Source organism: Alosa pseudoharengus, unplaced genomic scaffold (genome assembly GCF_046254945.1).
Source record: "Alosa pseudoharengus isolate Yale_2024_CS ecotype anadromous, Long Island Sound unplaced genomic scaffold, YU_APseudo_1.1 YU_APseudo_1.1_scf_9, whole genome shotgun sequence".
Classification (NCBI taxonomy): domain Eukaryota; kingdom Metazoa; phylum Chordata; class Actinopteri; order Clupeiformes; family Clupeidae; genus Alosa; species Alosa pseudoharengus.
The window spans coordinates 32,164,196-32,191,918 of NW_027468881.1; the positions used below are offsets into that span (position 1 = coordinate 32,164,196).

General features: G+C 43.5%; 2 protein-coding genes and 1 long non-coding RNA gene across 4 annotated transcripts in view; all 3 read left to right on the forward strand.

Moving 5' to 3' along the window:
• Positions 1-273: 273 nt before the first annotated feature.
• pard6b (par-6 partitioning defective 6 homolog beta (C. elegans)) lies at positions 274-25,507 on the forward strand. The gene is made up of 3 exons (XM_076275764.1): positions 274-747; positions 2,869-3,091; positions 21,274-25,507. Exons 1-3 carry the CDS (start codon positions 685-687, stop codon positions 22,182-22,184), a joined length of 1,197 nt encoding a protein of 398 aa, XP_076131879.1. The 5' UTR covers positions 274-684; the 3' UTR covers positions 22,185-25,507.
• LOC143114251 (uncharacterized) lies at positions 11,927-14,216 on the forward strand. 2 transcript variants are annotated; one of them, XR_012984880.1, is made up of 5 exons: positions 11,927-12,267; positions 12,983-13,068; positions 13,337-13,424; positions 13,528-13,751; positions 13,932-14,216. It is a non-coding gene; the product is annotated as an uncharacterized LOC143114251 (long non-coding RNA). The 2 variants fall into 2 exon arrangements; XR_012984879.1 differs by having other exon boundaries at positions 11,934-12,267; positions 13,528-14,216.
• Positions 25,508-26,618: 1,111 nt separating the features above from the next.
• The window catches only part of arfgef2 (ADP-ribosylation factor guanine nucleotide-exchange factor 2 (brefeldin A-inhibited)), a 30,244-nt gene continuing 29,139 nt past the window's right edge, over positions 26,619-27,723 (forward strand). Inside the window, exon 1 of the mRNA XM_076277091.1 lies at positions 26,619-26,944. Within this exon, the coding sequence (XP_076133206.1) occupies positions 26,776-26,944 (169 nt within the window). The 5' untranslated portion in view covers positions 26,619-26,775. The remainder of the gene's footprint in view (positions 26,945-27,723) is intronic.

The following is a 27,723-nucleotide window of genomic DNA, read 5'->3' on the forward strand; positions in this document are numbered from 1 at the left end:
AACCTATTTTCTCATTTGCAGTTTCAATTCTAAATTACCCTAATTTTAATACAATTACATCAGGCTGTATGAGGGCATACATCTAATACACCAATGACTGCATTCCATTCAATTTTCAAGTTTTTCCCCAATAGAGATTAAAGTGAACATTGGGGTTTTTTTATACACCGTCAGCCGTATTTGTGCATATTTCTAGAGGCTTTTAGTTGTAGAAATAACACGAAGTAATTATGGGTATAATAAATGAAATGTAGACTATCCAGTTTATTATTTTAGTCTAGGATTTTAGTGTAACGTGCACGCTTGACATTAGGACTAATCGGGAACTCGCGTTAGGCCCAGGCGTGCGCGCGCCTATTGGAAACGAGGCTGTAGCCCACAGCCGTTTCCTGGGTGCGTATAGCGTCATAGGCAGTGTAAAGTAGTTAGCCATCATAGTACACGGAGAGGCGACTATGTGGATAAGAGGACGGGGTAACGTTAGAGTTTTGGAGAGATTTCTTTGACAGGCGACACCGCTCTCGCAGTAAAAGCAGGCAAGCTGCGAACTGGAGTTGTCGCGTCAGGAAATAGTTGGTCACCTGGAATTAGTCTAATTTCAGTTGGAACAACGAGTTCGAGGCGGATGAGGGGAGCCCCCCGGGAGGGCAAGTGCGTGCTGTGGCGGGGTCCTGCTAGCGAAAGATGAACAAAAACCACCGAGTGCCGAGCAACCGAACTCTAAGCACCGTGGAGGTGAAGAGCAAGGTGTGTATTCGATTTACTTTCACTTCGTAGTTATAGGTGTTTTAGACGTCTGTCCAACGTTAAATATGATACATGACTTTGTGGGAGTCTAGTATCTGGTCGGTGTGTAACATGTCTCATTTATGAAGGCTAAACAGGATTTGATGTCGCTTGACTGCTCCTATCTTACTATCCTCCTGTCTGGTTCTGATCGTTAGAGTTGACTATTTAGCCAACATTAGCTAGATTAACTTCTTGATAGAGCTAGCCTAGCTTACTCTGAGATGAACAAGTAAACGCGAGAACAAGTGTCAAACAGGGATTGTTGTGGAGTGCTGAGGAGTTGCCAGGTGTTGTCACTGACATCGCGAATAGGTTCATAAGGCTTACTATGAAGGCAATAACTTAATCAAAAGTTTTTTTAGGGTTAGTCTAGGTGTTAGAACTTCTTTAATAGATTGATTTTTTTCAGAATCACAGGAAGCGCATAAGCACGAAAGAGTGTTTTAGTTTTGCTTACGTTGACTTTCAAGATATCATCTATCAGGTAGCCCAGCTGATGGCATTATTGTTAACATTAGTTAAATGTATGGCGTGTTGTGTGAAAACTGTCACTGTCAGTCTGAAAATGACGCTCGATGCGGTAACGTCACACAAAGTTCTGTAACTTTAACTTCAATGGATATGCACGGTCTAAGATTAATTTACTTGTAGGCCTAAGTTATTATATAAATGGTTGAATTTGAGATGTTTGTAATAAATGCGTTATTTGCACGAAAGCCTCGCTAGAAACGATCGGAATATTTAATTGCGTGTACCAAAGTATGAATTCGAATTCAAATAGATATCCTCGTCACTTGCAGATGGCATGCGCAGGTGTCACAGCTCAGGTGATTTGGCTCCCTTCCGTCTAGAGTCTGTCCTCCTGAACTCTGGCCATTGCGTACTTTAAGAAGAGGGATATGCCTCAGCCTTTCATAGAGAATTCGCTCACCAGCCAACTGCTTGCCCTGTGTCGTTTTCTAACTAACGTTACTCATAGCACCAGGACAGTTTTACATTCTGCTGACTGATTTCGGGAGGTACACTTTTATTTTATTGCCTATCGATTTTATTACATGGTCATAGTTTTTTTTTTTCACATTCACCGTATTGTGACCAGTTTAAGATGCCATACAGTAGTAGCCTATAAGCCTATCCTACAAGCTACATTCTCAAAGTAGATTAATGGTCTTAATGGTATGCACCAATGACTGTAAATAACTGTTGTTGTTTTTTTTACAGTCATTGGTATGCAGTGTATGGTCTTAAAGACTTTACTTTAAGCACTGAAGTATTTAACATAGTATAAATTGAAATGTGAGGAACTCTGAAATTCAGGGTGAAGGGAAGTATTGGTTATGGAAGAGATGCCAGGGTTGCTCCGTTGTTGGGCACTCTTGGCCATTTGGTTTTTAGCGAGTCTGTGTTTTTGTTTTGTTAGTCAGACAAGTAGTGTAGTACCACCATTATTCTGTCTTTACTGCTTGCACCAGATAGTCACACAATCATACCATTTTGCTTTGTTTGATGCAAACGCTCAGACGGGTTTTCCCAAGCAAAGCAGTTTGTGGGTGAAACTGTACGCCATCCTCAGACCTTTATTTATATGTCAATAAACCTGCCAGTGGTTTCTGTCTGACCGTTTCAAAGAGCTTTGTCAGCGCCGTCAGACCACTGTTACCTCCGGCCCCCGGCCGCCACCCATCTCTCTGCCCCCCATTGTATGTTCCATGAGAAGAAACCCTTGACCAATGACCCGCAAACACTCCCACCCCAAACCCACCATTTCCCCAGCGGCCTAATTTAGATGTCTTTTTCCCACTTCCCACTGTGCTCACTGCCGTGATGTGTAGTGCACTGAAGGAACAAGAGCACACCAGTCACTAAATAGCAGCCTAACTTATTGTATTGCAGTGGGTACTGTACCTCGATGGGAAGATTTTTCATTTGTTGTTGTTGGGGTTGTTGTCTGTGACTAATTTCTTTGTCTGAGGATGGATGTGTCTGTGGAATATATATACTAGCAATATATTTTGGTTCTCAATTATAGTAAATACTTAATCTTTTTTCTTTGTTCATATTCTTTTTATACCTGTCCAGTTTGGAGCAGAGTTCCGGCGCTTTTCTCTGGAGCGGTCCAAGCCCGGCAAGTTTGATGAGTTCTACGGACTCCTGCAGCATGTCCACCGCATTCCCAATGTGGACTTGCTGGTGGGCTACGCGGACGTGCACGGAGACCTCCTCCCCATCAACAACGATGACAACTACCACAAGGCCATCTCCACGGCGACACCTCTGCTCCGCCTCTTCCTACAGAGGCAAGGTAAGCACTGGGCCCATGTGAACAGACTGCTGGTGAGATTGTGAATCAGGCACCATGCATAAGCCTAGTTCCTTCATGCACATATTTTGTTGATTTGGAGATAACAATAGAGCCCTAAAAACCCTAATGTTTTGTATCGGCATCATTAAAACAACAAACACACATATGATTTGTGTGGTACTGAGGTTTGAAATTTGTTTTTAAATGCTGCCTTCGAATAGTATCTCTGAATGCTGCCTTAGAATAGTATCTCTGCTTGGTCTACTTGGCTCCTCTTGCTATCTAATGTGCCGTTATTTGTACAAGCCTGATCGTTCCTAAACTGTTCTTCACACTAGTTTAGATGCCATTAGATGGGAAGGTGGTCTAAATGTGTCAGCAGTGTTCAGGGAGAGGGGAGCAGCATGTGTAGATGGTGTCCTGAACCACAGTTGGCCTGAAATTAAGTCATCCGAAGCCCCCATGGTGTTCTATTTTTCTACTCTGCTGCATTTGGCAGTTGTACCCTAAGATATAGCACCTGGTGGGGGATGTTGCATGTCTTTTGGTGGAGGATGTTCAGCTGATATCTGATCACAACTGATTTCTCAAAACAAAGTGTAAAGAGTGCTGGGTACTTGGTGGTAAGCCTCGCTTGTCTAGATGCTCAGGATTAAGTCAAGTAAGTTATCCAGTTGTAGTGAACGTAATGAGTCTGAAGGCGTTTTAATCCGTGTTGTTATTGTGTAGCATTAGTATTCAGCACAGCCATCTGTGTTTCACACATGGGTTCTCTTTGGTGCTGACATTTCAGCTATTTTTATTTCTTCTTTCCAAAGTCACTGCTTCTGTAGAAAGTGTGGCAGTATTGATGTCAACTTTTTTTTGTTTTATTTAGGGTTTTTTTTTCCACTGTCTAGTTATTCTGTTTTTTGCCTTGGCTTTGTTCGTATGCCAGTGACTGATATGTTCTTAATGTTGATGTCTATGATTGCTTTCTTGTTTCTAACTCTTTAAATAGACTCTGATGCACCATGTCAGAGTCGTGCAGACCTATCCCCCGAGTTTGTATTTTTCCGCTTGTTTGGGCCCCAGTGAGCTGCCGAGGTTGTGGGGTGCCTGGTTCTAAGCTGTCTCTGTGTACCATATGACCTATAGATGCTAAGCCACTTTGTCAGGAGGGGATTAGAGGGGTCACAGTTTAACGCCGTGTGGGCCTGTGTTTCAATTACACGCTAGACGCTAACGTCCCGCTGTGTCCTGTCGCTGCAACGGGTGTCTCACACACACACACACACACACACACACACACACACACACACAGAGAGAGGCTTCCACCCCTCCTTTTCCTAACAATACAGGGGATTGTCAACAGTTGAGTTCATTGAAAGGATTCTTTTTGCCTCTTTTGGGTCGCTCACCCATAGCCTCCTTGAATGGCCATGTTAGTATCTTGTTTAATTCTGCACATTGTGGTACCACAGGGTAAGCTCGCAGGATGTTGAGGTTAGTAGGTGCTGCCCTTTCAGACCTCAGGTGAGAGAATGTTCAAATTTGTAAATAATCTACATAAGTTTATTGTGTTAATTGCCACCAGCGTTAATCGATAAATAGTTAAATACATGAGTCCGATCACACTGGTCTGCCAGCATCCATGTATCCACTCCCTGTAGGTGCATCACTGAGGTTAGCTGTTTGACCCGTGTTTTCACTGTGGATGGCTTCTTGCATAATCACTGCTGGGGGAGGGCTGAGGATGAAAGACCCCAGCTGGGGCGGGGGGCCACCTATTAATCTCCACAGGACTCAGACCCGACTCGTTCCTCATGGGTCTTATCCTGTCGCCTGCCCTGCTGACTTGTATCAGACTTTCCTGTGTGTCTTTTTTTTTTTCTTTTTTCGTTTTGCTTCTTTTTGCTTTCGCTCTGTAGTCCCTGGCTCTGATAGAAGCACCTCGGGTCTCCAGAGAGGCCCAGGTGACAGAGTTTATCTCTGTCTCTTCTGTGTGACCATCTTGGTCTTGAGTGCTCTCCACTGTGGTCTGTGTAGGCTATTCTAGCACTCACAGATGCACGAGTCCCTCTTTACTTCTCTCTGTCCTTGGCATTTCTCTCTCTCTCTCTCTCTCTCTCACCGTGTCTTTTACTGCCTCCTTTGGCCTCTCCCACTTTCTTGATATATTTTTTGTTGGTCTGGGGAGGTGGTTGTTGTAGCAACTGGAGAGGCATTTTTTACTCTAACAATACTTGGATGGAGAGTGACAGCAGCCTCTTAAAGGACTCTGTAATGCAGATGTCTGGGATTTGGCTTGGCAGTATGAGGACATGTGGTGGCGATGGAGCTTTGTGTTTTCTTTGTATTTCAGTTGTCACGCAGTATCTGAATAAATGCACTATGCAGTATTTTTTTGTTGTTGTTAAGAAGAAGCCATTCTTTGTGTTAGCCTTTGTATGTGTAAGACTAAATGACGTTTCATTGGAGTGTGTGTGTGAGTGTGTGGAGGGTTTGTTTAAATGTATGCATGTAGGAGGATATGGTTGCAGGCATGAAAGCATCCTTGTTTGTCGTCTCTCTGCTGTCGTGTGTGTGTGTGTGTGTGTGTGTGTGTGTGTGTGTGTGTGTGTGTGTGTGTGTGTGTGTGTGTGTGTGTGTGTGTGTGTGTGTGTGTGTGTGCGCGTGTGAGTGTGTGAGTGAGTGAGTGAGTGTGTGAGTAAGCAAGTGTGTGTGTGTGTGTGAGTGAGTGAGAGTGTGGGGACCATTCAGTGGAAGCTGTTTTGCATATTGAAGTGGCCCGCGTAGCAGGCTCTTGGCCGTTTCTTTTTTCAGTAGCTACAGCATCCAAATTATACACTTTCACAAAGCCATTCGAAGCTTTTCAACAACACGTGCATGCAAGCATACACACACAGACACACACACACACACACACACACACACACACACACACACACACTCATTCAAACTCTGTCTTTCTCCCTTGCACAGTTTTAGTTGACTCCAGTGGCACTTGTCTCATGCTTGTTTACCTGTTGCCATGGGAGCCGAGAAGAGGCCCATGCTCAGTGGGATTTAATGACTGGGGATTCTGTAGAGGTGATGGGAGCAGGATGCCAGATGACATACCGATGTGTAAATGCATATACACACACACACACACACACACACAAAGACACAGACACACACACACACACAAAGACACAGACACACACGCATGCACACACAGACATATTCTCAGAAACACATTAGACACTGATGCGCAAATTTGCATGTTTGTAAACAAACTTCAGTACACACATTACCTTTCCATGGATGCACCCACTGGCACAAATTCATTTTCATACATAAACACACTCCTTAAACACACACACACACACACACACACACACACACACACACACACACACACAGACTACAGTCAAGCGAATTAATATTAATAATCTTTGTTCAAGGTGTCTACACGTTTTGTTTTTTTGGCACATGCTACAGTCTTTGCTGTCTGATGATGTGCATGTGTGTGTGTGTGTGTGTGTGTGTGTTTTTATGACTGGACGCATCCTGTTCTGGATCTTTCCGTGTCTTGCTGGCCGCCCTGATTGCTGCGTCATCTCCTCCCTGCTCCATGTTTGCCTTTAATTACACAGCTTTGTTTTTTTTGTTCATCGCCATGCTGAAGATTCAGCTTATTATTCTGTCATTCAGGCTGTTATTGCGGCCTCCCCTCTGACTCAGTCAGTCAGTCAGTCAGTCAGTCAGTCAAGCCTCTGTAGTGATTCTGCTGAGCCTGGTGGAACCAGCCACTTACTGCTGACCGCGGCCAGTCTCTCTGCCAGTCTCGCTCCTCTCATCAATCTCTGAATAATAAATAATGTAGACAATCACATTTATTTCTCTTCCTTAATTCAGCAGTGTTTCCCACAGAATTTAATTCTATTTGTGGTGGTAGGTTTGCAGAATTAACTTGAATGCAACAGTTTTTAGCAAATTAGCGCAGTGTGGTTATGATGCTAACCAGATTTAAGCACAATTTAGTACAACCTGGAAAATCATTGTGTGGTGGTCAATGTTGATATTGTGGTGGGCCGCCACAAATAAGTCAATGTATGGGAAACACTGTTCAGTCATTTCGTTCAGTGTTGTTAGTTCTGAGGCTGCCTGGTTATGTTTTCAGAGCTTGGTTGTCCTGCAACTTGCTGAGATTATTACTACTAGGTTTGTTTTTAAAGTGATGCTAAATGCTAGTAAGTTCAAGCAGAGTAAGTGCCCCTTCCTCATTTATGGGATCTATTTCATCCCCGTAGTACCATTGATTTGGTAATAATAATGTTGTTTTATTGTAAGACAACCTGTTCATTTTGGAACATCTTGTGAACTGTAAATATAATCTTCCAAAGTAAATATTTGTACTTTTTTTTTCTCACTTAGCAACAGTGCTGTAGTGACCACAGTTGGCGGTGTAATGTTGTTGATGGTAGGAGAGCTCTTAGTAAACATCAGGTACACTGTCCTAAATAATGAGAGGTTTTCTTTTAAAATTTCATTCGGCTTGCAATCTGTTTTAGTCTTATGTCTTATAACATTTATAGCATTACAGGCAGGTGGTGGCCATTTTGGTGTCCATGCTCCTCTGGTGGCTCATTTAGCCTGGACAGAGGGCCCCTGACTGGCATCCTAAAAGGCAAGGGCAAGGGCAGGGTAGCCAGGGCGTGCCCGGGCTGTCGAGTGGAGCGTTGCCACGGAGACTGCAGCCATGTAAACATTCCCTATCAGGGCGGCGCTCCTCCCCTCTCTTGTGAAAGCGTGTGTTTAGTTTTCTGTATCAGTATGTGTATGCATGTGTGTGACGTGGGTGGGTGCCCGTGTGTGTGTGTGTGTGTGTGTGTGTGTGTGTGTGTGTTTACCTGTGCGTTGACATCGGAGCCCTCGCCCATAGTTTCAGTCTGGGGAAGGGTGGCTCAAGGATTGGTTTTCGTTCCAGTCAAATCGGCTGAGAGCCTAAAGTGTGTGGGTGTGTGCGGGTATGTGTGTTTGCTTGGGTGTGTGACTGCATGACAAATGCCAGAAGAGTGAATGCAGTACTAGATTGTGTAGATGAAGTGAATGAATGAGACTGAAGTATTAAATACATGAAAATCTATTTGCTGGTGTGTAAAGCTTGACAAGGCATCAGAGGAGAAAAGGGGGATGGGGAGAAGAGAGCGAAAGAGAAGAGATGGTACAGAAGAGAGAGGAGAGGTGGTTAGAGGATATGGTGATTGGAGAGAGGGGGAAATTGAGGCAGTTTGAGAGAGAGGGAGGAATTCATTGCAGAGGCAGTGAAAGCTAGGCCTCTGGATGGGGGAAGGGACCAAGGAGGAGGGGGATGAGGAGGTGTGTGTGTGTGTGTGTGTACACGTGTGTGTGTGTGTGTGTGTGTGTGTGTGTGTGTGTGTGTGTGTGTGTGTGTGTCTGTGTGTGTGTGTGTGTGTGTGTGTGTGTGTGTGTGTGTGTGTGTGTGTGTGTGTGTGTGTGTGTGTGTGTGTGTGTGTGTGTGTGTGTGTGTGTGTGTGTGTGTGTGTGAGAAGGGGGGGTAACGCTGTGTGGAATGTGGCCAGACTCTGATCACTACTACTGGGTAGATTAGAGAGGACAGCAGCCCATACACAAGAGTGAAAGGAATTAACCAGTAACAGAGCATGCAGAAAGAGAGGGAGAGAGAGAATGGGGAGGAAAGAAAGGCAGACTGATTGCAGAGGGCAGTAATGTGAGGGATGGATAGATGGAGGGGAAGGGAGAGAGAGAGAAAGAGAGGAAAGAAAGGACTGATTGCCAAGTGCAGTAACGGTTGATGATCAAGAGAGAGAGAGAGAGAGAGAGGGAGGGCAAGAGTTGGAGCTATATTTGGCTAACGCTGGAGAAAAAGTGGGCGTGCAAATGTACTAAGAAGTCTGTGACACAGGTTTGTCTAATTTATGGAAGAAAAGGTTTTATTCTGAAGCTTCCATCCTTCTCCGTTCAGCTCACTGGTGTTGACATTCTCAGAGAGATGGTGATGTACGGTATGTTAATCGAAAACAACAGAAAAAAAAAAAAAAAAAAAAAAACAGCATCAACGACCTTTTCTGAGTTTCCAAAACTGTCGTCAGTGTCAGTCACAGCGTAAACACCTTCTTGATATACTTTGTTAAGAAAGTGACAATGTCCACGCTGAGAGAGTCCCAGCCCTGTGGCCGTCACGGCTCTCTGCTTATCATGGGCCCCGAAGTGAAGGGATTATTCACATAGTTTTCATGCACTTGTGCTGGACTGGCGGGGCTGTTTCTATGGTACGTAATCTCCGTTATCGGGGCCCTGCTCGGGCTTCCCAGCACACCCTTGAGAGTCCGCCCAGGTGGCACACACACACACACACACACACACACACACGCACCCCTCATGCAGGTCTGAAATATCTCAGATGGATTAGGTGGTGCTGGCATCTCCTCTCATCAGAGTCGGGTGAATAGGTGGTAAAGGGCTGATGAAACCAGGAAAAGGAGAAGAAATGCCAATGTATCTTCTGTACAGGCATACATGACATTACAGGGGAAAAATGTGGGAAATATGCTTTGGCGACTGTTGAAATCACCTTCTAAAAGTCTGTGTGTGTGTGTGTGTGCATATATACGTGTGTGTGTGTGTGTGTGTGTGTGTACGTACGTGTGTGCGTGTGTGTGTGTGTGTGTGTGTACGTACGTGTACATTGTGTGTGTGTGTGTACGTACGTGTACATTGTGTGTGTGTGTGTGTGTGTGTGTGTGTGTGTGTGTCACCTCAGCAGGTCGTTTTGTCTCAGCAGACCCCGGGTCCGAGTGCTCGCTACAGGACAGGCAGAGCAGTGAGGTCAGGAGCAGCGTGAGCTTGAGCAGCAGTCTCCTGTCCCCAGCCAAGTGTCTCCTCAGACGTCTGAGCGGCAGGGTCCCCCAGCTAGGGTTCAGTCCAGACAGTGCTGCCCAATCCTCCTCTCCACTCCTCGCCCGCCCCTCTTCCTCCTCCTCCTCTTCCTCCTCCTCTTCCTCCTCCTCCTCCTCCTCCTCCCCCTCTTCCTCCTCCTCCTCCTCCACCACATGCCCCTCGCCCTGGAAGAAGGGACCCTCCTTGTCCAGTTCGGCCGAGCGGCGGGAGCTGCTTCTGGATGACGGGGAGAGGCAGAGCGGCCCAGATTCGTCCCCCGCCGTGACAGGGAGAGAATAACGATGAGGGGAAAAGTGAGGGAGGGAGGGAGGGAGAGGGAGAGTGAGAAAATGGGAAAGAAACGAGCACTGTCAGCAAGAAAAGGGATGATGATGATGTATGTATGCGGCAGCCACAGTGACAGCAGACAGAAGGAGCACTTGTGCGCATGTGCGTGCACACACACTCACACACACTTGCTTTCACTCCCTCTATCACACACATACGCTGCCTCTTTCTCTCTCTCTCTCTCACTCTCTCTCACTCTCTCTCTCTCCCTCTGTCTGTCTTTTTCTTACTTACTTACTCACACACACATACACACATACACACACACACACACACATACACACATACACACACACACACACACACACACACACACACACACACACACACAGACTTGACCTTCACCCAGTAAAGAAAGCTACACGTGTTGCATGGTGTACAGTATGCATCTCTCTGAGTTCCGGCCTGTTCACCCTTGACCACCTGGCACTGCTCTGACTGAGAGACTAGTCACACTGGCATGACTCACCAAGAGAGGTCCTCCAGAAGTCTGCCTCCTCCTCTAACTCACTCTAATGCTGCAGCTAGTCCCCACCCCACCCTCATCATCATTCTCAGCTTTACTTTGTCATGAAGGACCGTTTGTTATTACTGTTTTGTAAATATTTTCAAGATCATCTTTGTTCTCCTCAGTCTCTCTCTGTCTGTCTCTCTGTTTCTCTCTCTCTCTCTCTTTTTCTCTCCCTATCCCCTGCTTTATTTATCATAGCATAGATTATCATAGCAGTACTGCAGAGGTATGTACGTGGAGCCCAGAATAGCAACACTTGAAGAATTCTATCCCTATTGAACGTTTTTTTTTCCTTCACCCTACATCCCTCTCTCTTTCTCTGTTCTTTAATAGCCATTTGTTACACCCTCCTTCCCCTCTACCCCACCACCACCACCACCACCACCCTATCGCTCGGTAACTGGAACACCATGGTACGCAGCGCACCATGTGGGAGCAGACCAGCTCAGCAGACAAGGAGCAAGACTATGTGTCAGGCAGCAAAAACACACTCCCGTCAGTTCATGTACAGGAAAATGGAGTAGAAGTGAAACTGAACAGGGTTCCACATCTCTCTATATCGCTGTCTCTCTTATCTTGGCATCTGTTTTCATTTGCATCACAGGAAACATGTTCGTCATGCGAAAGCATGTGCTCATATGGAGAGATAAATGCATCATCTTATTAAATGACTATAGAATGTAAAATTCAGTCATCTGTAGGGCTTTTTGACATTTCATATGACAGAGAGATATAGCCCATTTATGTTGGCTATTTACATTTTTTGAATTCATTGGTTATGTTTTCTTACAGTCTATAGGTGACAGGGTACAAGAGCCTTGAGGATATGACTCAAACCCTTTCTAAAAATGGAAAGAATTGAACTCTAACTTTAAACCCAAATGTCTATGTCAAAGATAACTGCCACCCAGTTACTGCACGTTCCTGCCCAGGATTTGACTTTATTTTACACAGGCTAGGTCCACTAGTATCCCTTTAGATTGTGTCGATGGTGTGACTGAGGTGGCACTAACCAGGAACCAGGACCTCAACGCCTCAGTGAAACCGCAAGGAAAGCCCTGGCTGCCTCACCACTAGCACGCTCACTGAAAAAAATGGAAATAGGGGGTCTTTGATTTGACACAAATTAATTTGATATATGCAACATGATTGTTTTATATTCCGCTTGCAAACGTGTTTTAATTAAGTAGATTTCAAGAGATAATTTTGAATGCTGGATGTAGACATTTTTCTTGTGTTGATCGAAAGTGAAAATTTTAAGTTCAGACATACTCCAGAGCAGCAGGTGGCTGTAATGTGTCATTAAAAAAAATACATAGTAGTAGAAGAAGAAGTTTTTGAAGCATGGTTTGACCGTTAAAGTTTGGATATCTATCATCAGTGACTGAAGTGGAAGAGAGAATGGCAAATCGAATTAGCCTACTGAAGGGTAAGTTTATCAACCTTATGATCATGTTATATTAGACAATAAATCTCCTAGCTGTTTTCTTACAGTATTACAGCGTTGCAAAGTTGACCCTTGATGTCTTTGTATTATTTTTTGGTCCGTTTCTTTCTACCAAGTTAACGTTAGCCTAACCAACCAGTTAGCTGCATCTGTTGGGCGGTTGGAAAAATACATAAATCATAGTAAAGCTAAATTGGGGTTGGTTTGGTACAGTCCATTAATTTGATCACGTTTGAAGCATAATAAGTTGTATGTGAGTGAAAAGCCTGTTAGCCTGTGTGCGCCAAGTGTGTTGCCAGCAAATGGCTGCCTAAAAGCAAGCTAGCATAGCCACGTGGACAAAAAGCCATTTGCAAAGTTACATTATAGCATCCAAAAACGTTTAGCCCTAGGAAGTTGTCTCCCCATATGATGAAAATATGAAATATAAATATTTTGATTTGTTTGTGCAGGCAAAAAAACAGGCAGTACAGTGTACGCATACAACTTTTTTGTTACTGAGTCTAAGATGTAGTGATGTTACTGTTTGAAGTCACTGAAGTTTGATCTTTTATTTATTTATGAATTTACTGTTGATAAAATGAATGTCTTATACACCAATAAATGCCTGTTATGCCAGATGTGTGGTGCAGTATGCGTATGTTTTGTCTGGCACTGTCGTATGAAACTAATTTTCTTCCTGCTAATCTTATTTCAGATCAACACGGAATTTCAAAAGAATCACAATTGTCCCACTTCAATCCAAGTTCCTGTCTCCAAGCAATGATTAAGCAAATTACTGATGTGAGTAATGCAGAGTTTTAATCATGCAAACCTTACAGAGGCTAATATTTTTGATCATGTTGATATTGATACTTCTTCACATATTGTTCTATTATTATTCTATTATTCATCACATCCTAAAATTTGTGATGATCTCGGGAAGAATAAAGTATCTATCTATTGTATTCGTCTAACTTTTTGTTTCTTTTTATCATATGGTCGTTTACAACAGTGGCTGACTTAAATGAAACTTGGATTAACGTGCTAATCAATAATGTTTTTATTTCAGTGTGATATAGATGCTGGCCGAGTGTCTCCTGAAGGGACTCTGTATCTACACGGGGGAAGATCCTGAAAACTTTGTGCAGGAATATGTGGTATGTACATGAACATGTCTATTTTTCACATTCATTTCTCAATAGGGCTTTGTTAGAGGGTCTCATTTTCTTACTGTTATGTGCATTTGTCTGCCTAATTCAGGTCATGGATGAAGTTGAAGACAACTGTTGAGGTTTATGTCCTGAGAGAACATGAGGACATTGGGGTCGTACTCCAAGGAATAACGTTTTTGACAGATCTACATGGCCGTTAGCTGTCACTGATGATGTCGGAGTTGATAACCTCATGTACCTGCCCGTGCTTAGATACACCTTTGAGGCATTGTAAAAAATCTTCATGGAGCTGGATGAAGGCAAACTCCAAAGGTTGGTTAAAGAACAACCTGTTTCAGTGAATGACTTTCCATTTTTATTTTTTGAAAAAGAAATACTGTTTTTACTATGTTGAAACCTGAAAGGACTATCAATGGCTGAGTGACCACGGGTCATGAAATCTTTTTGTGGATGTTTTTTATTATTATTAATTATTAATTATCTTTATTTTAGGAACTAGAAATGTCACCTTTTGGTCAGTCATCTTTGAATCTGGTCCATCAGTCTTCAGGCCTGATCTCTCACTTTCTTTCTCTTCTCTCCCTCTCTCTCTTCCCCCTTCTCTCTCCCTCTCTCCCCTTCTCCCTCTCTCACTTCTCTCTCTCCTCTTCCTCTCTCACTCCTCTATCTTTCTCCTTTCCCTGTGATGTTTGCTGCACTTTTTTCCATTTGTCAATTGCTGGATAAAAAACAATACTGTGTATTTCATGTTGCTTTCAATAAAAATTGACTACTAAACTGACTTGACTCTTTTCAGTAAAAAGATGTATAACAGATGTCTGCAATTCTAGAAAGAAAAAAAAAACAGTTAAAACACACTGTTCTGTTACTATAGGGACATAAAACTTTAAGAGTTTATTTTTTTAGCATTAATAAATGAAGTTAGAAGTACCTTTTACAATCTATTACTATTTACATGATAAAATTACTTTTGCATTACACAATACATTGGTATTACATAAATATGAAGGTATTATCTTCATTCAACATGATTTTTTTATGTAATACGATGTGATTTCAATGTGTAGGTTTTACAAGAAACGATTAACTAGAACAAAAGTGTAAAAATTGTGTCAGCTGGACACATTCTGATTATGTGGGACCGATGTACACATTAAAATCATGTAAATTCAAGGAACTTTTTTTTTCAGTGCTCCCAAGTGGGGCAGTGGTTGAGTTACCTGAGTAAAGTCGGTGTCATATTTACCTGATGGAGCTCCTCCAGTTCTCTCCTCCCCTCTACTACTACTACTACACACACACACACACACACACACACACACACACACACACACACACACACACACACACACCACACCACACACACACCCCTCCTCCTTTCCTGCCTATGCCCAACAGTGACTAATTACACAGACAGTGGAGTATCATGTTAGTTCTGGTGAATAGAAGCAAGAGAGCTTCTGTTAGTGTCCGGCTGCTGTCTCTGCTGTGATCGCTCAGATAGCGGAACATTCTGGAGCGGAGTGCCTGGGCCAGATCTGGTTGGGATCTGGGGCAGTTGGGATCCAGTCAGCTGCTATCTGCTTGAGAAATGGGATCTGTTGATCCCCATTCCATAGTAATGCAAGGCTTCCAAGTCCCATCGGTTTTACCTTGACAAATATCCCTCTGGTTAAAGTAAACAGTAACCATCTACTAGTAATGCAGACTCCGGTAATGTAAAGAAATCCTTATGAGGGAGCAATAGCTTCGAGTTAGGATGTGACTTGAAATGACTCCAAAAAAAACTGCACTTGTCATTGTGAAACTCTCTTGAGTGAGTAATTGATCCCAGTAAAACTGTAATGTTATTGTATTCCTAACTGCTAGGTTACTCATCTACCAATGTCAGACCATACCATAGCATCACCATGTGTAATATAGGTAATTTATCAATGTCCTCATATCATCATTTGCATTTGAACTTCAACCATAGGATCAATAAGTCAATAATAAGATCAATTACATGGCCCCTTTACTTTTGTAGTCTGAACCACATTTACAAGCAGCAAGAGGAGGCTCTTATTGATACTGACTGCAGAACCTCAGGAAATTGATGGTACTTAAAATTCAGTAACCAGTTGGGGCTTTTTGACATCAGATAATAAGATTTAGTAAATTATTGAGAGAGGGATATTTATGGTTGGCAATTTGCACTTCTTAATTGATTGGTCATGGTTATGGTTGGCTCCAGTCGATTTTCACTTCTTTGTACCCCTGAGAGCATGACGATGTCTGGAGATGGAGATTGTATTCTAATAATATAAAGTGTATGACAATGAATGTGCATTCACAATTCAGTGTTGTATTTACAGTTATTCATGGCTGATGTTTTCAGATGAATTGTTGGAAAGACCATAGATTCCTTATAGGTTATTCACCTACTGTGCCAATTTTATACCATAACATAGTAGCTCAGGTGTTAAATATAGGTAATTGATCCAGGTGTTCATTATCATTTGAACTTGAACTTTACCCAGTGGCAACAACAACAACAGATCATTTAACCAAACACAACCCACTTACAAACTCCAGAAGCCTCCGAACCACACATACAAACAGGAAGTGGCATGTGTTTAGGAGGCTGTTATTGATACTACCCAGAGGCCTAATAAAAGGTAAATGAGGAAATGTAATGTGACCTTTGGTGAAGAGGCTGAGGGCCCTATACATGGCGAGGCCAGGTAACAGTTGCCTGTTGCTTCCCCCATCATCACATGACAAATCATGCCATGTTGGCCTCAGTAACCTGTGAGGCAGAAGCTCCGTTGTATTTGGACACCTGCAGCCCCTGAAAGTATTTCCGTCATACAGTTAAAATATCTGTGTCTTAAAATAGAATGGTGTAGCAAAGGTTGAATTGGTTTGTTTACAGAATGCAGCGGGTTTTGCCTGGAATGAAGCATGCTTTGAGCATTTGAATTTGTGCACTGGGGTTTTAAGCACACAACTCTTTGCTGTTAATCAAGGCCCAAGGTATCGATTGCTTACTCAGCACCTCTATGTATCTACCTCAGCTAAAACAATATGTGGGTGTATAAGTAGGGGTCAGTGAGTGACCGTGGGAGTATAACTGGCTTGTTAATGTTTAGTATCTAAGCATGGTGTGTGTGTGTGTGTTCCCAACTTCCCATTAATGATTAATATGCATGTCTGTGTGTGTTTGTTCTGAATTGGAATGCATGCCTGTGGGTTTTGTGTTTTCGTAATGAGATATCATGAATGCACCAGTTTCTATGGTGAGAGTATTAGGTGTTTTCAGGCATGCCAGTGTGTCATTTATGGTACATTCAGAGAGAGTGAGTGTGACTTTGTGTGTCACGTTGCAGCTATGCCATACAGTCATAAACCAGAATGACTTCAGGTTGCGTAAACACCGATGTTTGCACCTGCACTGCTTAAACCCTATACTATGTATATGTAATGCGAGTGTCAAAAAGTATCACTCAAAAAAGCTCATGCGACCAATTCATGCGAGGAAATTCAGGGAAACAGAATTAACCCTGCTAAATATACCGTACACTACGAATGTGTGCATGTTCGTGTCGGCATGTGTGTGCTTCTGGATATGCAGACGTGGATGCGAGCGTGTATGTATACATGTGTGTGTTCCAGGCTCTCTCCTCTCAAGAGAGGAAGTAGCTGTCTATATGAAGCCTGTGTAAGTGGCCCTCAGGGGCTGTCCCCTCCACTCCCCATCTACATCCACTATAACCCCATTGTTAGTCTCTCTACTTTGATATAGGAGAGGGAGGGGGTGAGAAGAGCAGCGAGTGAGATGGGTGGAGGAGAGAGGAAGAGATGGATAGAGAGAGATTGAGAAGGAGTGAGAGGAATGAAAGGCTGTCTGAGAAGGGGGAAAGAATGTGGGAAGAGATGTGGAAACATCCACACTGGTATGTCGGCTCTTCTCCACGCCAGTCTACGTTTCAAAGGCATGTATGTGCGTGTGCTCTGTGTATGTTTCTAGAAATCCTGGTACTGAGTTGTGGCTTGCTGAAGTATCCGCAAGTCTGCAGGTGTTAGATAGTCGTTTCTTTTATAAATCAACTGACATTTGAGTATTGATGGCCCTTTAAATACCTCATATAACATAAATCAGTTTTATATGGATATTATAATCCCTGAAAATGGGTGCACTTTGAACAAACAACATATATTTTGCTTCAATGACTATTTTCCATCACACTTTTTTACATACATAAATCATTTGACAACACTTTTGTCCACAATACCTGAGGAACACGGTAGAGTTTTACAGTTGGTGTGTTAATATCCTTCTGTCGGTCATTAGTATCTTCATGTATTTTTCTAGTTTAGTTTACTTTCTGTACATCCAGGCTGGTTATTGAGCAATCCAGCCGGCGTGCAGGCAGTGAGGAGCCCTGCAGGTTCATGCAGATACCCTTCATCTCATGGGAATCAGATTGCTGCTCTTGGTGCACAATTGAGCTTTTGTGTTTGCCGTGTGTGTGTGTGAGAGAGAGAGAGAGAGAGAGAGAATATGAGTGTGCCTGGTTGATGTAGGGATATTTTTGACCCCAAATGCTTTCTTAGTCCTGAGCGCTGGAATTTAGAGAAGCTTGTCACTAGGTGCTGTTTGGTGACAAGCAAGTGTCTGTGTACAGTACAGCTCACTCTGTAGCTCGGCTCCAGGCCATATAATAAGCTTAGCAGGGGACTCTAACTCTAAAGCTGATGATGCATGCAGCAACTTTTTGGGCAATGTTGCTGTTCCCATTGATATGGACTGCGTTAGCTTACTTGAAGTCGGCAAACCAGTTTCCTGTTTGTTGACATCACTGTCAACAAGCACCTGAAGAGGATGAACCAAAATGTGTGCTCACCAAAAATCCTTCCCTCCTTTTTTTGTGCAGGCACTGAACGTAGGCTGGCGTTTTCAGGAACAAGGTGGAAGCTAAAATTGCGAAAGCTAAAATTAAGATATTATATTTCTTATGTTTTGGTACAACTAAAGCACTCATCTTCAGGTGCTTGTTGACAGCCATGTCAACAAATAGGAAATAGGTTTGCCGACTTCAAGTAAACTAGTGCACAGAGCCCATTGGGCAACAATTTCTTTTAGAACTTTAATGCTCAGCAGGCAAATCGTCATGATCATCCAATCGGAATAAATGGAAATGGTTATGTTATGTGGTTGCCGAGCAACATTGCTCAAAAGCTTGCCCCATGTATCTTCACCTTAAAGGGACACCAGGCAAGCCTGATGCTTTTTCTCTACGAAACTCCCCCTCGCTTAGTCTGAAGCTCTTTTCCTTTTCTTTGCATCTTCCGTCAAGGGTTTTCGCTGCTTTTTTTGCCGGCTCTGCCATTATACACACGTTTGCAACAATCGCTAGCGTTTCGTTAGCCTCCCTCTGTGCTGTGGATGCAGGATGGAAACTGAAACTGCTTCGGTCGCCGGGTACGATACACTGAACTTGCAAGCGGGATATTCTTCCTACAGGCAGTAGGGGCGGGCGAGAGAGTCTTCATTCGCCCTGTAATGAGTCATTTAACCATATACCGACTTACGAAGATGAGTAATTAACACGAAAACGTTGCCTGGTGTCCCTTTAACAACTAGTTCATCTAGCAATTCCAACTCATAGCCTCACAGCAGGTGAATACCACTAACCTGTACTGTTTTGTGCAGCTCACCTGTCTGTGTTTGTGTTTCCTCTATTTAAGAATACATTGAAAGTGTGTTTGCTCATGTGACAACAAAGTTGTCTTTGAATGATACTGTTAAGTTGTAAAAAGTGTTTCCCTGAACAGGGCTGGACATCTCGTTCGTCACTGGTGCTGGGAATTTATATGGTGTAGTCATGTGCCTGAGAGATCTGAGTGAAGGGTGGGTGTGTGTGTGTGTGTTGTGTGTTTGGACCAGTGCCCAGTGGGTGGAGATAGCGAGGTGATGGCTGCTCTCAGGTGTATTACCTTGGGGAATGTTAATAATTATTATGCTCAGGTTAACCATTGTCTTTTAATTCTCTGTCTTTCTCTCTCTCTCTCTCCCTCCCTTTCTCTCTCTCTCTCCCTTTCTCCTGCTATTTTTGGTCTCTCTCTCTCTCTCTTTCTCTCTCTCTCTCACTGAAATTCAAATTCAAAGTTGCTTTATCAGCATGACTGTATGGGAAAGCAGTGTTGCCAAAGCTATTGTTGATGGTCAACAACACAATAAGACCATTAAAGAAAAAATAAAATAAAATAATGAATACATAAAAAGTGTGTGTGTGTGTGTGTGGGGGGGGGGGGTATAGAGGATCTAGAATTACCTAATAGGTAATAGGTAACAGAAGTAAAGAACAAGAGTAATAATAGGATGTGTGTAGATGTGTGAGTGCGTACAGTATGTGTGTATACATTACAGATTGTTTACTGTAGGTTGAGTCCCTCAGATCCTTCGCCAAGAAGTATGCCCATTTTTTAATTGTTGTCACAATTCTGAAAATGTGGGATACCTGTTTGGAATTTAGAGAAGAATGTCCGTCTTAGATTTCCATACTTCTCACAGAGTAAAAAGAAGTGCTCCTCTGTCTCAACCATCTCTGCCTGACAGTGACCACATATTCTTAGTTCTCTTGGCAGCCAGGTTTTTCTGTGTATGCCTGTTTCTATTGCTAGGTTGTGGTCACTGAGCCAGGATGTGGCTCTGCTTCGTATCTCTGACCGACATTAGATACTCTGCCAATTCATAATCTCTTTTTAGGATCAGATAGGGATTCATTTTACTTTGGTTGGTAATTTGGTTGGTCCAAATATTCTTCTTTTCCTTAATTCATTATTTTGTTGACTCTAATTAATGTTTGGGAAACAGACCTGGATTGAGCTTAATGTGTATTAGTTGTTGTTATTGAAAAAGTTAGCTTCAATACCAGCTGGCTCAGAGGACTCTTTTCAGGGTTCATCTCCTGGGTAAGGCCAATGGAAAATGACCTAACTCTGTCCTACATCTCTCCTCTCTCTCTCTCTCTCTCTCTCTCTCTCTCTCTCTCTCTCTCTCTCTCTCTCTCTTTCTCTTTCTTTCTTTCTTTCTTTCTTTCTTTCTTTCTTGGAAGACCTTTAATCCTGAGCATGATTTCCTCTAAGGTGAGAGTCCAGGTACTGGTAGCAGCTCAGTTCGATGAGTAACACCCAGAAGAATTTTTACAACACTGATAATGGAGAGAAAGTGAGAGTGAGAGGGCCTCCACACCCAGCTGCAGTACAGGAGATTGCAGATGAGATTAGTAAAGTCAAGCATGGAAGCCTAAAGAGTCACGGACGCTCAGCTGGGGGGGGGGGGGTGTCTCCTGAGCTGTCCACGCTAGACCAGAGTGCAGAAAACAATTACGTAACAACTAACTGTCTAAACACATCTCTCTCCTCTCTCCTCTCCTCGTTTTTCTCTCGCACACACACTTGCTGTCCTCTTTCTCTCTCAAAATCAAATAAGCTCTACTGGCTTGCCTGTGTCACCAAAGCAATACAATAGACATCTTTGGTCACTCTCTGTCTCTCAAATTCAAATTCAGAGTTGCTTTATTAGCTGATGATGTGTGTGTGTGTGTGTGATTGATAGATAGATAGATACTTTATTGATCGCCAAGGGGAAATTCAAGAAAAGGGAAAATTCAAGATTCAAATTTGTGTGTGTGCGTGTCTGTGTGTGTGTGTGCGTGTATGTGTGTACACATCTCAGACACTAAATTTGTTTTAGTTGTTTGTATACAATAGACATACATTGCAGCGAAATGTAAGACAAAAAAAGAACACTATTTGACCTTTCTCTGTTTTTCTCCCTGTTTTGCAGAGGAGGCCGATTACTCAGCGTTTGGCACCGACTCCCTGACGCGTAAGAAGACACCGGCGGTGCTGGCGGCGGTGCTCCTGCGGCCAGAGGCCAGCCGGAAGAAGCCGCCCATCATCATCAGCCTGCCACGCGACTTCCGGCCCGTCTCGTCCATCATCGACGTGGACATCCTGCCCGAGACGCACCGGCGCGTGCGCCTGTACAAGCACGGCCAGGAGAAGCCGCTGGGCTTCTACATCCGCGACGGCTCCAGCGTGTGCGTCACCCCACAGGGGCTGGAGAAGGTCCCGGGCATCTTCATCTCCCGTCTGGTGCCCGGTGGTCTGGCCGAGAGCACCGGCCTGCTGGCCGTCAACGACGAGGTGCTCGAGGTCAACGGCATCGAGGTGGCCGGCAAGTCGCTGGACCAGGTGACGGACATGATGATCGCCAACAGCCACAACCTGATTGTAACGGTCAAGCCGGCCAACCAGCGCAACAATGTTGTTCGCCATAGCAATAACAGCGGCAGCGGCAGCGGAGGGGTCACCTCGGGCAGCTCGGGCCGATCCACGGACAGCGGCGCCAGCTTCTACGGCTACTCGACGCCCGGAGCCGCTGCCGCCACCATGACGCCCACGCACATCATCCAGAACTTCCGCTCGGAGGAGCTGGAGAGCGACGAGGACGACGAGGACCTGGTGATCGAGGCGGGCGGTGAGGCCCAGCCCATCCCCATCCCGATGGCGATGGCGGTGGGGCCTGTGGCCAGCTGCAGCATGCCCTCGCTGCCCCGCTACGAGCCGCACCTGAACCTGCGGCAGCACAACGGCGCCATGACCAGCAGCGGCAGCGCTGGGTCCCTGAGCACACCTGACCGAGGTCTGGACAGGAGGAGCCTAGAGGAGGACGGCACAGTCATCACACTGTAGAAACAAAGAAACACACACACACACACACACACACACACTGCACGCAGGCACGCACGCACACACAGACAGATTCATAAAAACACCTGTACCACACCATTCATATTCGTGCGTATACAGAAATGCTCTCTGTTCGCTGTTGCCTCTGTTCTCTGCTCTTCAAACACTGCATTAATTGATGGTTAAATTGTTTCGACTGCACATGACGCGGGACCCAGTCTTTATGATTGCATACATGTTCTTAAATCAGTAAGCCACATGTGCTCACATACACTTCACTTCACTACACACACACACACACACACACACACACACAAATACTTGTAATGTGTGCCATAGGACTGATGATGCCTGTCTTTACACTGTGTGGCTCATGGACATTTTGTCCCCCCATAGTGACCCCTTAGGAAAGGCCCACTGGTGTTTTATTTATGTGGAGCGAGACAGTCCACTATGGTTCTTCCACAAGAGGGCAGCAAATCGGCTCCCACTGCACTTTGGGTACAATGATGGACGATGTTTAACAGAGAGAGAGAGAGAGAGAGAGAGAATGCACATGAGTGTGAGTGCACATATCTGCAGGACTCCCCTTGCATCTCAAAACAACGTTGGAAAAGGACAGATATTCCGGGCACAATGACTTTGTGACAATCTGCAGTCAGCATTTCAGACTAACACCCCGCGCTTCTCTGGAAGTCATCAGAGTAATAGGTGCATCATGAACAAAAATCAGTTCCTGGCTCCCAATGTATGTGAGTTACCATAGCAACTGGCAAAGTGCATTGTCTGCAATGAAGAGCAAACACTACTGGGCCTTTAGCTCTTTCCCTCGCAGCGCTAGGCTCCATAACCACTCACAACATGTCTCTTACCTTCACTCTGATGGAACATGTTTTACTGGAGATTGTAAATTTTATTTTCTCTTCCAAATCAGCAAATGTATGATTTTTGTTTATTTTTGTTTTGTTTCTGTTTGTTGTTGTTTTTGTTTGAATAACCTTTTGTCCCTATGGGAGTTTAGTGAATGGGATAAGTATGCTGTGCGGACTCTGAAAGGTACCACTCCCCTCCATTTGGTTATTTTTTTAAATGTGTTCGGAGGGACTGTCAATACATAGTTGTATCTGTCACCTTTCCCCTCCCTAGCGACAAGGGCTATATTCCTGCTTAAACTGTATTTGTTTTTTGTTTTTTTCCTTAAGTGTCTATTTGTGATTTATCCACACCCTCCTTTTCCTTATTTTTTTTACGATGCTCACTATTACGTCATTCCCTTTTTGTTTGCATGCCGACAGCCGTAAATAGCACTCTGAAGTGTACAGACATATTCACAAATGACGAGTGTTTTACTGCACAAATGCGTAGTATTTCTATTTCTTTTCTTTTTTTAACTAAGGCTGATGAAGGGGGTTGTGAATGTCAGCACTGTAATTATAACTGGAGTGCCTGGGCGATCTGGGTGACCCCTGTTTCATTAATCACGAATGAATTCATATTTCAGGAAGTCTTGACATCTCACTCACAGAATTAGCACCCAGAATTCCATACCCACATGAGTCGACCCTCGGAAATGGAAACCTATTCCGACATGACTACCATTTCTTGCACTATAGGTTGTATATCTGACTTTGTCTCAGTCGGGCATCTTGCATGAGGGAGCTTTTATTTGTGACCTGGAGCGTGACCACCATTAGTTATTATATGCCTGGTTATGTAAGCCCAGTGTGGGTAGGAGGCACACTCAGAGAAAGAGGTGGAGAGTGGTGTGACAACTTGAGTCAACACAGGCCACAGGCTCCTAATGAAACCGAGACCCAACCAAATGTGACTGGCCCGTGAGCACCCTCACAGTTTCACTGGGTGTCCACGTGCGCAAGGCGTGTTCCAAAATGCCTACACTCCCTGCTGGTCTATGAGTCAAGACTTCATTCTCCATCTTGAGCAAACACACTCGCTTACACATTCACGCAGGTTCTCTGTCGTTAGTCTTTCAAGCAGATGTGGTACCTCTTGATGCATTTCAGGGGAAGCTGATTTTACTAGCACTATTTGGGAAGCTTGCCCGTTTTCTCTTTTATTTTTAATTTTGTGCATAACGGCTCAAGTGTCAAACCTTATTTGACTCATACATTCCAGAAGGTTTGATTGCTGCTCTCTTGTACCTCTCTCATACACAAGCCTTGTCTCAGTACATCTGATATCATGTCTCATAGAGGGAAATAACTTTTTAAAAATATCCAAAGCAATAGTGTTTCATTTATGTTCAGCCTTAGCTGAAAGTAAACACAACACAGGATTTAAGACCTAGAAGTTGACCATCTGTATCCTTTTCAACTCAAATGCCCTGGCAAATAGATTGTGACATCTCATTGACATTCTGCCTTGAATGTAGCGTTAGACAGCGGTCGCTGGAAGAGAATCGTAGATGTGTAACTGTGACCCGATAAAGGACTGGACTCAAGTAGACTGGATAGACCAGACTGGACACATCCTCCGCCCATCTATTCAAGGAAGCAGTGTAGGGCCGTCACTTCCTTTTTTCAGCAACTCCTTGCTTTACATGTGGCCTAACCTGCAGACGTACACAATTAGAATGATAAAGCATCTGATTGATGGGATAAGGTACCATGTGGATTCACTGAAAAGAGCACATAAAGGACCCACTCTATCAACTGTTTTGTACACTAAGTAGGACAGAGGGCTTGGGGGATGCCCTAGTAAATGGTTGTGCATTAAATATACTCCACACGCGAATGACATAATGAATGGATTTTTAAGGAAGATGTTTTTTTTTTTTTTATTTTACAAATATTCTAACCACTGCACAAAACCTGGGGATCATCACCATAGCAAATGTATTTATTTTCTAACCACTGAGAAATGTATTTGTCATTATTTCGGCAAGTATATGCATACTCATTCATGATCCAATAAGAGACCCTTCTATCAACACTGAACTCAATTTATTTTTGGTTTTAAAAGCAATTAGGCAAAATTGCAAACCTATATGTAGACATATGAATACTTATGCTGTTTTCCATACTGTGAATTCTTTCATTTCTGTAAGAGATCTTATTGTATCAGGATACACTAAAAGGGGCTTTTAAAAGTTGTTTTGTTTCATTTTCTTTTTTAAATAATGAGCTTTTTTTTTTGCTTGCCAGATAAATTCTAAGGTATAGATTTGTACTGGAAATGTCAGTATTTTCTTATCAATACAATATGTACATTTGTATCACGGTTAATTAAAATGTTTAAGATAATAAAAGTGTATAGTGCACATATAGACGATTCAAGCTGGAGAATAAACTAATGGTAGTAACTCACCAATTGTCTACGTTTTGTCTACTTGTAGGCCTAATGATTAAGAGTCCACAGACAACATACAAATTTTGTCATACATCCTCCTCTGATGAGTGTCTATGTCGGCCTTCCATCAAGGTCACAGTCAGGACCCTTCTGTGATTCTTGTTGGTGGAATAATTTACCCAATGCCTTTTGTTCTAGTGATAGTTTTTGAATCTTCTTAAAACTCATTTTACCTCATACCACACTAATTAATTTTCCTTGAGTCATGGTTAATGTAATAACATTGATGTCATTGTAAGTCGCTTTAGACAAAAGCTATGAAGTACAGGCCTAAACATAAAGTCTGTTAACTTTTGACTAAAAGTGGTAGAAGATCGCATGGAGGTCTGTTACTCAGTGCATAATCGTGAACAATCTTTTTATGAATCAGTGTATCTATGTGTAACTCAGTGTTTTCGCCTGCAGTAATTTATGTAAAAGACCAAAGTTCACGGACAACTATAGGCCTACACAGGTTTTTCAACGTCATTAGCCCTACTAGCACTACGGCTCTGGCATAGCTGAGATTCTACTGCCACCCAGCGATGAAACCGTGTAGCAAAATTAGGCTACGAATGGTTGGATGCTGCCTGTAGGGCCCCAGGCCCCTGCACTGAAAACCCTCTATCCCTCTTCAATACGCAACATCCGATTATCGTCAGTGTAATTAAGATGCTCTTCATTGGCCAAAACGGTTCTTTTTAGCAGCAGTGACAAACCGAAAAACACGTCTGAGCGTGCCGGGTAAATTTGTGAGGATTTTTAAAGGATACAGCCCCTATACTAGGCCTACAAATCATAATTATATTGCTGTAGCCTATCAATTGTGTGTGAGACAGAATAACTAAGGCTACTGTATGAAACTGGCAGGCCATCTTTGCATTCCCTAATTAATCTGTTAAAAGTTTCATCAGGCTAAGTGAGCAGTTGAAATTATAGTGTAAGAACCGGATATAGGATAAACACCTTGAACCTCATGCTTGCTGTCGCTGTCAGTGTTCGCCCTGTCGCTAGCCTACTTCCATCGCCTACTACTTCGTCAATGAAGAAGCCTGATTGTCACGTCACGTGACGTGACATGACGTGTAACCAACATGGCGACGCAGTGCTGAGATAGCAGTGCTTATCATCTCTGATTGACCGAGTCGGACTGTCGGCCCGGTTTTGTTTTGACTCGCTGACACCTGCTCCTGTGCAGGTCCAGGCCGACAATGACGGCCTGAGAGCGCTGCAGTTAGGTCAAGAGATGAAACAGCAGCTCAGTTTCGAACAACAGCAACGGCACCAGAAGCAGACCGAAAGCACTAAAACCAAGAGCATGTTTCTGTCTCGGGCGCTGGAAAAAATCCTGTCGGACAAGGAGGTGAAAAGGAGCCAGCACAATCAGCTGCGGAAAGCATGTCAAGTAGCTCTTGGTAAGTAGTATTGTTTTCATCCGGAGCTTTACTGTCGTTTGACATTTCGCTCATGGTATCAAATTCAGACACGATCCCTGTGTTTCGACAGCTGATGATTAGCCAGCTAGCTAGACATGCTACTCCAACTAGCTGGCTAGTTAGCCTTCTATAATAGGTTGTTGATAGATCGATTGCTAATGCTAACTTTCTGCAGTTTCATACAGTTACAATACAGATAATTCACGCGTTTCTGTGGATGTGGGTTCAGTATTTTCCAACTATCATGCTTATTGTAGTGTTCACTCGGCGTGTTTTCTCTCTACGTTGGTTGACAGTTCTTCGAGTTGTTGTTATTCCATCCGGCTGATGTTGTGTCATGGCCTAAGGTTTAAGACAACCATTTATTGCCACTACATTTATTAAGAACTACAATGTCAAGAGCTGAAGAACATAGTATTTAAGTCTTCGGTTTTATTTGGTCATAAAGTTCAATTAGTTAGTGAATCCAAATGATCGTAGCAGCTAGCTTCCTAGTTAGCTGGTGTTGCTTGACCAATCACAAAACAATACGTATGCTAGCTGGTAGTTCTAGCTCATCAATTGTCTTGTCGTTTCCATCGTTAGTGATGATTAGATTATACGATTTGCCATTTTTAACCTGGTATTACCTTGCTTTCTAGTTTCATAGGAATCGAAAACAAGATCTGACTGACGTCCGTTTGGATTAAAGCACGCCCCCCCCCATACAGATCAAATCATTCGTGATTTAGATGCTTGTTCCCCCATCTGTCACGTCT

Coding starts and splice junctions, on each gene's coding strand:
- pard6b (XM_076275764.1), top strand. CDS start 685: ATGAACAAAAACCACCGAGTGCCGAGCAACCGAACTCTAAGCACCGTG. Junction 748..2,868: donor CCGTGGAGGTGAAGAGCAAG/GTGTGTATTCGA, acceptor ATACCTGTCCAG/TTTGGAGCAGAGTTCCGGCG. Junction 3,092..21,273: donor CCTCTTCCTACAGAGGCAAG/GTAAGCACTGGG, acceptor CCTGTTTTGCAG/AGGAGGCCGATTACTCAGCG.